This window comes from Acipenser ruthenus, chromosome 7 (genome assembly GCF_902713425.1).
Source record: "Acipenser ruthenus chromosome 7, fAciRut3.2 maternal haplotype, whole genome shotgun sequence".
In the NCBI taxonomy this organism is placed as follows: Eukaryota; Metazoa; Chordata; class Actinopteri; order Acipenseriformes; family Acipenseridae; genus Acipenser; species Acipenser ruthenus.
The window spans coordinates 489,433-502,244 of record NC_081195.1 but is presented as its reverse complement, the minus strand read 5'-3'; the positions used below and the strand labels follow the sequence as shown (position 1 = coordinate 502,244).

Sequence of the window (12,812 nt, the reverse complement as noted above, 5' to 3'; positions counted from 1 at the left end):
TTACAAAAAGGATATTGCTGCTCTAGAAAGAGTGCAAAGAAGAGCGACCAGAATTATCCCGGGATTAAAAGGCATGTCATATGCAGACAGGCTCAAAAAATGGAATCTATTTATTCAATCTTGAACAAAGAAGACTACGCAGTGATCTGATTCAAGCATTCAAAATTCTAAAAGGTATTGACAATGCTTTTCAAGGTCTACTGGATTGCTATTAGCTAATGAAGCCTCAGTGGATGGGATTCTGTGCGTCTTCGACCTGCAATAACCCCATCTCTCGAGTTTGAATGTATTTGTATTGGCTACATGCCACTCATAATTAGATTTAATCTTGATGTATCTGTTGCCAGGCAGGGTATGGCACACATGTGACTACTTGCTTAAGTTTTGATTTCCATACAGTACGTTTCAGATTTTTAAAATTCATACGCCATTTTCCTTGCTTTCAACTGATGAAAAAATAAGAATAAAAAACAACAATAAAGGTCGTCCAAAGTCTAAATCGGACCTTCTTCCACAGGGAGGGCCAAAACAAAATTGCCTTTTTAATTGCTCATGGTACGAAAAAACAACAAGGTTGACTGCGAGTATTCGCTGTTTGGTTTTTCAAACCGGCTCTTCATCTTCCCAGTGAATTTCTGTTTCTGCTAGAGTGATTTAAAAAAATCTTCCACTGGCTGTAAAAAAAAATTCTACAAATGACATCAACCAAGATTCATCAATCAAGTAAGACCATGATGTTCTTGTTATGTGCGGTGTATACTATACTACTGTATTACATTTCTTATTAAATTGTGACGTGCAACGTTTTACTGCGTAATATATATAACAGCACAGCCAGGAGCAATAATCCGTGGAAAACAATGAAAATAATGTTTTTCTTGACTAGGAAGTCTGAGAGAAGGTTAGTACTGAAGGAGGGTTTTGTACAATGAGATTATTTCAACACTCCACTCTTGTTATAGAGTTCATCAGGCAGTTTTGTAGCTGCCTCCCACATGTCTTAAGCAATCATGCAGGACTCTGTTAGTGGATGTAGGCAGGCATGGAGCACTCTCATAAATGTTTAGCTTTTCCTCCAACTACTTATGCTGCAGGAGAGTCAACATTGCAAAATTCACATTGACATTTGCACATTCCATTTATTTTGTTGGTATATTGCTCCAAGCCAAGGACTGAAACTCATGAATAGCGATGAGTCATCATCACACTTCAGCCTAGACCAGGGGTGATTCACTCTCCAGCAGCTGGGTGACATGGTCTCCTATCCTCCAAAAAGAACACATCCAAGCTGCTTCTTGCAGGTTCATTATTAAATCTCTTCGGGATCTCCACTCATTTTTATAAATGTAGTTTTGCCAGCATTTTATCCTGGAACTACTAAACACTTTTCATTTGTAGCATGCTTTTATGAGCACCTTTAAGAATTGATATAAGCTTAGTCCTTTTAAACCTAACAGAACACCTCGTGTTGGTTCGGATGTATCCACTGGATTGTATTTCCCCTCTGGAGGCGCTGCTGATTCCTGGGATGAAGTCAGAGCCCTGCACACAGATGGGGTCGGCTCATCAGCATGTAGAGATCACTGCTGATTCCTGGGATGAAGTCAGAGCCCTGCACACAGATGGGGTCGGCTCATCAGCATGTAGAGATCACTGCTGATTCCTGGGATGAAGTCAGAGCCCTGCACACAGATGGGGTCGGCTCATCAGCATGTAGAGATCACTGCTGATTCCTGGGATGAAGTCAGAGCCCTGCACACAGATGGGGTCGGCTCATCAGCATGTAGAGATCACTGCTGATTCCTGGGATGAAGTCAGAGCCCTGCACACAGATGGGGTCGGCTCATCAGCATGTAGAGATCACTGCTGATTCCTGGGATGAAGTCAGAGCCCTGCACACAGATGGGGTCAGCTCATCAGCATGTAGAGATCACTGCTGATTCCTGGGATGAAGTCAGAGCCCTGCACACAGATGGGGTCGGCTCATCAGCATGTAGAGATCACTGCTGATTCCTGGGATGAAGTCAGAGCCCTGCACACAGATGCCCTCGGTTTGCATCAGGGAAGGTCGCGTCAGCCCATCATTGCCCTTCGGTCTGGATCGGAAGGTTAGCTGAGCCTGGGGATAAGACAGGCCTGATGTCTCTCTCAGCTCTCTTCCCACAGGCAGTGATGTTCTCACTTGTTCCACTGACTTGAAATGACATTGGGTGATTTTTGGACATTGCTGAATATGTGGGGTTAGATTTATCAGTCTTGCTTTTTTTTCTAATAGGGAAACCAAAACAAAATGTTACAAAACTAGTAACTAACAACCGAGCCCGACTTTTGAATCCTGAAATGAATCTTCAAAATCAGTTTGCCCCTGCACCGACAGTATTGATCTATTGATCAGTTTTGAAATGTTCCAGTAAAATGTTAAAATGCAGCTAACCAAACACTCTGAAAAAAACAAAGGAAATGAATCAGCTATATGTTGCTTCCTGATCTTAAAATCCCTTCTGTAATCTGTAGTGGCAGCAGCAAGAACATGCAGGTGTGTCAGGGAGCAAGCTGTGTCCGGATTAGCTTTAATAAATGTGTTTTCTCAACTGAGCGGAACTGAGGGGGGGACAGTGCAATATTAAACAAGACTTTCAGCAATTATTATTATTATTATTATTTATTTCTTGGCAGACGCCCTTATCCAGGGCGACTTACAATTGTTACAAGATATCACATTATACATTATTTCACATTATACAGATATCACATTATTTTACATACAATTACCCATTTTTACAGTTGGGTTTTTACTGGAGCAATCTAGGTAAAGTACCTTGCTCAAGGGTACAACAGCAGTGTCCCCCACTGGGGATTGAACCCACAACCCTCCGGTCAAGAGTCCAGAGCTCTAACCACTACTCCACACTGATAAACAGCAATGCCTCATAATATATGCAGGCACACGACATTCACATTATACTGTAGGAATCCTCCTTGCTCTAAGTCGATGCACCAGATGACCTGGTTTCAGCTGTACCATTCCCTGTGTGTGGAAATGCTGCAGTTATATCAGAGTGGACTCTTCATTTCAAGGAAATGACTGCATATGCACACAGCAAATGAGAAACCAAAAGGGGAAGCCAGGATATTTCTATTAAATAGATAACACGTGTGTGTATAAATGATGTGTGTGCGCTTGTCTGTGCAAGTGTGTGTGTGCGTGCGAGTGAGAGTGGATGTGTGTGTGTGAGTGTGTGAGAGTGTGTGTGTGTGTGAGAGCGTGTGTGTGAGAGCGTGTGTGTGTGCGCGTGAGAGTGTGTGTTTGAGCATGTGTGTGTGTGCGTGCCCGCCTGCATGTGTTCCCCCACGAGGGGAGTTACAGACAGTGGACAGGAGAATATGACGTGCTTTACCTAAAACACATGTGATCTTAGCAAGCCTCTAAATAGGTCAAGGACTACCTTAAAAGAAAAAACCCATCCGAGTGGAAGAATCTCATCTGAAAGCCAGTACAAACCAAGGGCTCCCAATTGTTTGTCTAAGTGCTCAGTGAAGTGGAAACACAAAACTCAAGATCAGTGAAAACAGTTACTTTAATCTGTATGCAAATCATTTGTAACAAAATGCATTCTCATGCAGTCTTGTTCAACCTCTCGTTACAAGGACCAGTTAAGGAACATGTCATTCTCATCTCAGACGGGATATTTAAGGGAAGCATTTCTAGGTATACTCTGCAAGATGACTGTATTCGGATTAAGTGGATAGAGTTTCACCGCTAGTGAATATATAAATGCACAAGCAACTGTAATATTGAAATCGAGACTTATAAATGCAACACCCACACAAGCTGTTCTGCGTTTCAATTAGCTGGGAAACAAACACGAAAAGAACACGTATGAGTCTACAATAGACATCAGCAGAACCCACATAAAAACAAACGTGTCTAAATCTGTACCTGAAGCAGTAAGCATTTCTTATATTGGGATCAGAGACCACAGCGAGAGAGAGAGCGAGACAGCGAGCGAGAGAGAGAGAGAGCGAGAGAGAGAGCGAGAGAGAGAGAGAGCGAGAGCTTCAGACTTTGTATTTCCTTGAACTGCCTCCCACTGATAAGCTTCACATCTGCTGTATGAACTCCTCACTTGGGACCTACATAGATTGCAATCTCAAATCATTGCCATCCAAGCACATGGCAGGACTGCCCCAAGCCCGCTATCTAGTTGTGGCTGACTGATTCATCCTCATGTCCTCCAGCTCACAAAACAATAACTACTATTACAAGCATCAGCAAGAGGCTTTGAACAGAGAGGCCCAGTCCCCATGCTGTGTGAGAGTGGACACAACCTACTGTACAGCAAGAGGCCCTGTCTCCATGCTGTGTGAGAGTGGACACAACCTACTGTACAGCAAGAGGCCCTGTCCCCATGCTGTGTGAGAGTGGACACAACCTACTGTACAGCAAGAGGCCCTGTCCCCATGCTGTGTGAGAGTGGACACAACCTACTGTACAGCAAGAGGCCCTGTCCCCATGCTGTGTGAGAGTGGACACAACCTACTGTACAGCAAGAGGCCCTGTCCCCATGCTGTGTGAGAGTGGACACAACCTACTGTACAGCAAGAGGCCCTGTCTCCATGCTGTGTGAGAGTGGACACAACCTACTGTACAGCAAGAGGCCCTGTCCCCATGCTGTGTGAGAGTGGACACAACCTACTGTACAGCAAGAGGCCCTGTCCCCATGCTGTGTGAGAGTGCAAATCTAATGTATATTTGAAGACACGAACAGGAGCTGTATGAACAGCGTTGTGCCACTGTACATCAGGCAGGAACTATGTAAATGTGGGCAGCTGTCACATTCGTTCTGGTCAAACCTTCCCTCTAGGGAAGCTCAGGTGAGGTTCTCCAGCTGTGAGCGTGTGTGTGTGTATACATGTATGTATGTATGTATGTATGTATGTATGTGCACGTGTGCGTATGTATGTGTGTATGTGCGTGTGTATGTGCATGTGTGTATATGTGCGTGTGTGTGCATGTGTGTTTATGTGTGTGTGTGTGTGTATATATGTGTGTGTGGGGGTGGTTGCACGTGTGTGTGTGTATGTATGTGCGTGTCTATGTGCGTATGTATGTGCGTGTGTGTATTAATTAAAATTGCCCAGTGAATTTAAAACACTGGCTGAGGCCACTTTGTTGGGGACACACCCAAAGTGGGGTGAAAGTCCACACAGCTTGCTCACTGCACTGGGCCTTACTTCCGGCATGATCGACCTTCGGCTGTCTTGCATAACATTGCCTCGATGTGCCAAAGTATTTCAGGGGCGTTCCTTGATACAGCGATCAGATTCTTCAGTATGGGTAGCAATGAACAGCAGACAACTGTAAACGTGCATTTCTAACTCAGAGACACTGGAAAGTATAACCCTTTGATAGTAATAATAGTTCACATTAACCAAAATAGCCTTCCATACAGTGATGTGTATTTAGGGTCTCTGCAGCCTCCAGAGCGACTCTGTGGTTCTGCACAGGCTCCGCTGGGGTGGGGAGACACCTCTGTTTGCTTCTTTGCATTGCTCACAAATACACAGCAGTCCGTTTTTTAATGCAAATGTAAAAAGATTAATAAACCAGTGATATTTATTTTGTAAAGCTGTAAACAACGCCAAGGGTTTCATCATCCTTCTGGGCATTTCACTAAACCCTGTATGAAATAATCAAATAAACAGGATTTTAAGAAAGAACTTTTCAGTTGCCTAAACTAAAAAGCACATCGCTCCATGACAAGCCGAAGTAATGATGTCGTTTTTAAGCTTGATGCCAACGTAGATAAAAGGAGTTTTGTGCGAAGGTCTCCCCTGTGCCATGCACTACTCAGTCTCTAGCAATGTGCTAATGGGTAGCATTAACAAGGAGCCAGCATATCTCCACAGAATGAACAAGGGCCTGGCTGTCTCTTACCACTGCAGAGTATCGTGGTCCTGGGAGTAACATCCACATCCACTGCTGGCTTGAAAGGGTAACCCGTGGATCCCAGGAGAAAGGCGCAGAGGAGCAGGGGCACAGCTGAGCAGATCCTCTTCATTCTCCCAGACCGTGGGAAAGCTCCACAACGCGCTGCTGCAGATGAAGGGTTCCAGGCACTTCTCTTATGAGGGCACTGCCAGCCCGAACGCATCTTCCTGAAGGGGAAAGCTGCACAACAAGAATAACCATTAGCTTCATCTCCGTAATGAATGAGCCTTCAGACTCGGAATTTAAAAGGGACAGTGTGTACGCAATCTCAGTGGGGAGAAAAAAGGACAGGTGACAGGCATAGGGCGCTGTACTGAAGTGGCGTTTCATCCTTCTGAGCTCTGATACGGGGAGGAATTAGGCAGCTTATTAATTATAAAAAGGCAGCAGCAAGGGTGGCCAGCTGCCTCAGTGCAATGCCAGTTTTCAGCCCCGTTCCTGCAACGTAGCAAATCGTGTATCAAACTGTAGAAATTGCAAAATGCGTTGCATAATTTCTTGTAAAGATACTGCCAAATTATTATTTTTTATATCAAACTGTAGAAATTGCAAAATGCGTTGTATAATTTCTTGTAAAGATACTGCCAAATTATTATTTTTTATATCAAACTGTAGAAATTGCTAAATGCGTTGCATAATTTCTTGTAAAGATACTGCCAAATTATTATTTTTTATATCAAACTGTAGAAATTGCAAAATGCGTTGTATAATTTCTTGTAAAGATACTGCCAAATTATTATTTTTTATATCAAACTGTAGAAATTGCAAAATGCGTTGTATAATTTCTTGTAAAAATACTGCCAAATTATTTTTTTCTTTCTGTTTTTCTTTCTAAAAGAGCAACATACAGTGTTTAGGGGCCTGGGTGGATTCTTCTCATTGGGTTACAGATATTTCCAGTAATATAAACATTCTGCATTCCTCTTCAGGCAGGCATGACTAAGAATGAAGAATTCACATCGAAAGACACTTTTCTTTTTCAAATTTCAAATGCATATTCCAATATTTCAAAGTAAGTTCGAGGAAAGTCAAGGGTGGGCTGCCACACAGAATTAGTTCTCACCAAAATTGTTTCAACAAATACTATACTGTGCCCTGTTGAGCACAGAGCATTAAATACTACACTGAAATATCTTAAAAGAACTTTAAAGTCAAAGCGTCACTTATATAAAACTATCGTGTTTAGTCTTCACTGTGCTTTGGTGTCAATCTGCCTGCAAAAGCTTGTGATGACCGTGTCTTTAAAAATGAAGTGACCGTGTCTTTAAAATGAATTGACCACGTCTTTGAAATGAATTGACCACGTCTTTAAAATGAAGTGACCACGTCTTTAAAATGAAGTGACCACGTCTTTAAAATGAAGTGACCACGTCTTTAAAATGAAGTGACCACGTCTTTAAAATGAAGTGACCACGTCTTTTTGTTTGTAGGAAGAAAAAACAAAAACAGTTTGCACGCAATTCCAAGTAACACAGTCTAATAATGATCCAGAATAAAATGAATTTCCTCCGTGCATTTTAAATCAGATAGAGAAAGCTGTCAAAACGAGTGACGGCAATGGATGATTCCGCTCACATGTAAATTAAATTGCTCTATTACAATATTCATGAAAATCGGAGATGAGCCAAGAGTAGAGGGGACACAATAACCACATCATATTCCACCAAACCCCATGGCGTTTGTCTCCAGGTAAAATCAATCCCTTTTTCAGATCCTACGGCTCCAGCTGTATTTCTTGCTCACTGCCCAGCAGACAGGAGAATCTTCCTCACCTTGTTTGATTTGATTGTGTAACAGCGGGCATGCGATCCGACTCAACGCTACTTGTTCAAGCCCTCCGCTGTCACTGTGCTTCCAGCATGTGGCGTCTGTGCAAGCCTGCGTCACTCAAAAGCCTTTCAATAATACTTAGTAAAGAGCCAGCGCACCAGCAAGCCGCACTGCTACAATTCTTTTTTTTATGCCGTCGCCGTAGCAACAGCCTGAGCATCGCAACTGCTGCTGTTGGTGTAGCTCACCCAGGTATCGTTTTTTTCACAGTACTACTGATACACTTATTTACTGGCATGTGTGTCTGGAATAAGCATACATTTGTAGATTTTTTTTTTTTTTTTGTGAATTACGTTTATGTAATTTTCAAAGACAATACAATAAATGCATTATATATATATATATATATATATATATATATATATATATATATATATATATATATATATATATATGTAAATTTAAACAGAATGCTTAAAGAAAAAATTCAACGTTAATATTACATCCTTTTCAATTCATATTGGTTCTTTGAATAACTTGAGAATTTTAAAAGTCATCAACTTATCTTACTAACACTGACATTTATGAATAACTCATGTTACCATCTTCATATTTACACTATTTATATTAACTCTATATTCCTATGATACTTTCCAATTGAAGAGAGAATGGACAGGGCACTCATTTATAACCCATTACAAATCTCTGACATATGAGAACAGAGCTTGACATGGGAGCTCTTTAAACAGCATTGTTTATTCATGTTATTATCATCATCATCATCATCATCCTCATCCTCATCACTAGTTACGCAACATGTCATTTGAAAAGTCAGTGTGAATGTCCGTGCCACTGCTTTGGAAGAACCTGGTGAAGTTTTTTTTGTTTTAATGAATATTTTTTAACTGCTGCTGTTGTGTGGGCTGTGTTACTAAGAGTTGAGGGAGTGGGGGTGTAACAAGGAACCGTGGTAGAGTGGGGGTGCAACAAGGAACCGAGGTAGAGTGGGGGTGCAACAAGGAACCGAGGTAGAGTGGGGGTGCAACAAAGAACCGAGGTAGAGTGGGGGTGCAACAAAGAACCGAGGTAGAGTGGGGGTGCAACAAGGAACCGAGGTAGAGTGGGGGTGTAACAAGGAACCGGGGTAGAGTGGGGGTGTAACAAGGAACCGAGGTAGAGTGGGGGTGCAACAAGGAACCGAGGTAGAGTGGGGGTGTAACAAGGAACCGAGGTAGAGTGGGGGTGTAACAAGGAACCGAGGTAGAGTGGGGGTGTAACAAGGAACCGAGGTAGAGTGGGGGTGTAACAAGGAACCGAGGTAGAGTGAGGGTGCAACAAGGAACCGAGGTAGAGTGGGGGTGCAACAAGGAACCGAGGTAGAGTGGGGGTGTAACAAGGAACCGAGGTAGAGTGGGGGTGTAACAAGGAACCGAGGTAGAGTGGGGGTGCAACAAGGAACCGAGGTAGAGTGGGGGTGTAACAAGGAACCGAGGTAGAGTGGGGGTGTAACAAGGAACCGAGGTAGAGTGGGGGTGCAACAAGGAACCGAGGTAGAGTGGGGGTGCAACAAGGAACCGAGGTAGAGTGGGGGTGCAACAAGGAACCGAGGTAGAGTGGGGGTGCAACAAGGAACCGAGGTAGGCACATATAGGTACAGGTCGGTGTATTGTGTTACACTAAACTCTACTCTATATGGCACTGTATATATCTGCATGGGAACACTTTACATTAAGCTTCAACAGCACTCTGCCATCACCAGCAGATGAAAAGCTTTTGCACGGCTCTATAGACTTTTTAAAAAGCCGGTTTCACACAGACCAGCTGCAAATCTCTGTAACACTACTGAAGTGAATAACCGTTCTATAGGCATTCCCTTTAACAGTGTCCCCTGAACCTCCCATTTCAACAAGGGCTTGGTTTACTGTGGCACACAAACAGAACAGCTAGCAAGTCAACTGGGACTTAATACAAGGGTTTATCAGAATGACAATAAAGGAATTTACAGAGAATATGCATGTGCATGTGTGTGTCTGTGTGTGTGTGTGTGTATCTGTGTGTGTGTGTGTGTCTGTGTGTCTGTGTGTGTGTGTGTGTGTGTGTGTGTCTGTGTGTCTGTGTGTCTGTGTGTGTGTGTGTGTGTGTGTGTCTGTGTGTGTCTGTGTGTGTCTGTGTGTGTGTGTGTGTGTGTGTGTGTGTGTGTCTGTAGCAAATATTGAATTAATGTAAGCTGCTGCTTAAATCACTGTAAACTATTAGAAACACATAAATGTATGTTTGAGTTTCGGTTTTGTGTTTGGAAAGTCAAGAATAAATAGACAATGGGATTACATGATGATATTTTTGGTTTATGGGCAATACCCACAGCTTCATTTACCCTGAACAAGGAGAGCTGGTTATTCCAAACTGGGGTTAAAGTCAGACAGACATTCTTTTTTCAGAGTTTGAGAAAGCATTTTACTGATAGCTGCTGAATGGTGAAAGCTGTGCATAACTGAGCAGGGAAAGGAAGCGTTTTATCTGATGGACCATCATGATGACTGTGAGCGGTCCTATCACACTGAGTTTCAGACAGGACAGTCCAAGGGAACAAAGGGAGCGCGGAGCCCTTATTTAAAATGAAGAGCGACAGAACAAAGAGACTCACAATGTGCCTGTACTGCAGTCTGTCTCTTGCATAAGAGATAGCAAGTGCTTCAAATAGAGATGAAGTGTGCAATACCCTTCCTGCACACAAGGAGCATGCCAGAACTGCAATGTGGTTAGCCTGCCTTTCATGGGGCTTATCTTGCTGTTTCATTCCAATGATTTGAACGGGTTAAAACAACCCCAAGCATCTTAACGATGGTGGGATTTAGATCGAATATCCCTCCCAGTACATTTCAATGGCGTCGCAGGGTCCACAGTGCTACAATCCCATCAGCTGATCCCCATAACTTGGGAAGCACATGTTCTTTTGTTGTGGGCATGTGCTTCCAGATTTGGGGCTATTCTACACATTGTGAATACAGATGATGATGATGATAGCTCCAGGCTTATTTGATGTCAGTACCCTTATTGACAGGCTATGCGTATGCATCTCTATAACTATAGACTAATCATTCATGACCAGTGTGCTTCATGCAGCATTGCTTGAGTGAACACGAGAAGCACCATGCACAAACCCCTTCACTAATACAGGACCGTGCTTGAATATCATATTGTACCATTGCACCAGGTTCTAAGAGATGACGGATCACTACTGTGCCAGTACTGTACAGCAAATACATGTCAATTCAATTTCAAAACACTTCAGGACAGGATATGGTCCATGAAGAACACAGTGCTGCTCATTTCTTTGTGTATGTTTTAAGAATCTCTATACCATGGTCATTTTTCACACCTAACCAACTACTTCAAAATATGAAATAAAATGACACTACAATAAAGAGCTATCCATCAACACAGAATCAGCACGGAGTCTCTGTTGCTAAACTTCGCCCACTGGCACAGCTTTGACTGGAGGCCCACAGATTCCAGACTGGGTGACTGACATGGAACGACATGCATACTGTACTGCAGCTCATGCAGAAATAACCCGAGCCCTTTCTGGTGAAGGATTCGTCACCAATAGCTTAAGAACTCCCATCTACGTTTACACGTAGGAGGCGCAGCCCGTCAATTGAATCAATACAGGTTTGCATCCCACACTAACTCAACACATTGACACAAATCAGCACACAGGTACATACGTCACTTATAAAATGGGTAATCGATACCGCACTAGCATATCCATTATTCGCATATCAATACAGTTTATAAATACAAATATACACACAAACAGCAACGTGAATACAAGCTGTGCGAAAAGACTTTCAGTACTGGTTGCATCCACATCTTCTAACATAAACAGTGTGTATGAATATATAACTTATTACAAATCTCACACAACTCAATTATGAATGATGATGTTGTTATTATATCGCTATCGGTGCGTTACCCGTATGTTTTAAACCCCGGGGCAGTGCTGGGGATAGCACTAGAACATTTCTGGTTTGTTTTTATCAACATAAAACGCATACCGCGGTACCTTACCTTTTTCTGGAAAAGAAGAAATGCCGGTCAGCAAAATGTTTTAAATCCATTACACCAGGACAAGACTTTAGCACGCAATCGCGTAGACTCCATGTATGAAACCAAAACACTGTGTTCTCGCTCAGCGGCAAGTGTTCCTGTCTGTCTGCATTCTCTCGCTCAGGTGCGCCGGCCGAGACACGCCCCCTCATTAATATTAACTGAATGAATTTACACAGCTGCTTTGAATTGCTGTCTGTACAGATACGGTATTTACAAACTGTACACTTTCAACCCTTTTATCAAATGTCGTTATTTTATGATTTTATGACCATTCCAGTAAAAAAAAAAAAGAAAAAAAGAAAAAAAAACTAGCGAGAACGAGTGTTAAAATGGCACGATATTAAATATTGTGTTGACAGGAGTTATTATACCGGTGACGTGGAAGATACGTGATGGTTGTCATTATTGGTGTTAGGATTATGGATATGATTCACATACAGTAACTGCACAGCACTGCACATGGATGCATGTGTTCTGAACATATCATTCAAAACAACAGGCCTTTCGCTAATGTCTTTCAAACTCAAAGTGGAGGATTTTAGCAATTTGACAAACGTTTACAAATCAACGTTTTTCCTTTTTAGATGCATGTGTGTGGACCAGCATAAACCGGCACGTGGTATACATACAGTTCAATGCCACTGAGTTTTGAAGGCGTGGAACATGACCTTTGAAGAAGGATTAAATTTATACACAGTTCTTAGTTTTGCATTGGCATGTGATATTCTTTTGAAGTTAACCCAGCAGTATATATTGTGTTCGTTAATCTGTTTTTCGAATTGACAGTCAACACAAATAAGTGGAAATGCTGCCATTTCCAGAAGACCCATTGATAGGGCTGGAGTTCATTTAGCGCGTCAGTGTGTGGGCTGTTTTGCGCTTGAGGTCATGATATCTGTGTTTTTTCAGCAGTAGTCGACAGCTCTGTACTCTACGG

At 42.5% G+C, this 12,812-nt stretch overlaps 1 protein-coding gene across 3 annotated transcripts in view; it reads right to left on the bottom strand.

Moving 5' to 3' along the window:
- Positions 1-11,990, bottom strand: part of LOC117415641 (semaphorin-4G) — a 34,066-nt gene extending 22,076 nt beyond the window's left edge. For 2 of the 3 annotated variants that reach the window (XM_034026231.3, XM_059025997.1), the window contains exons 1-2: positions 11,834-11,990; positions 5,939-6,172 (exon numbers count right to left, since the gene is read on the bottom strand). In XM_034026231.3, the coding sequence (XP_033882122.3) occupies positions 5,939-6,155 (217 nt within the window). In that variant the 5' untranslated portion in view covers positions 6,156-6,172; positions 11,834-11,990. Of the gene's footprint in view, positions 1-5,938; positions 6,173-7,764; positions 7,870-11,833 lie in introns of those variants that run through there. The other variant, XM_059025996.1, reaches the window with a different exon arrangement.
- Positions 11,991-12,812: the final 822 nt, after the last annotated feature.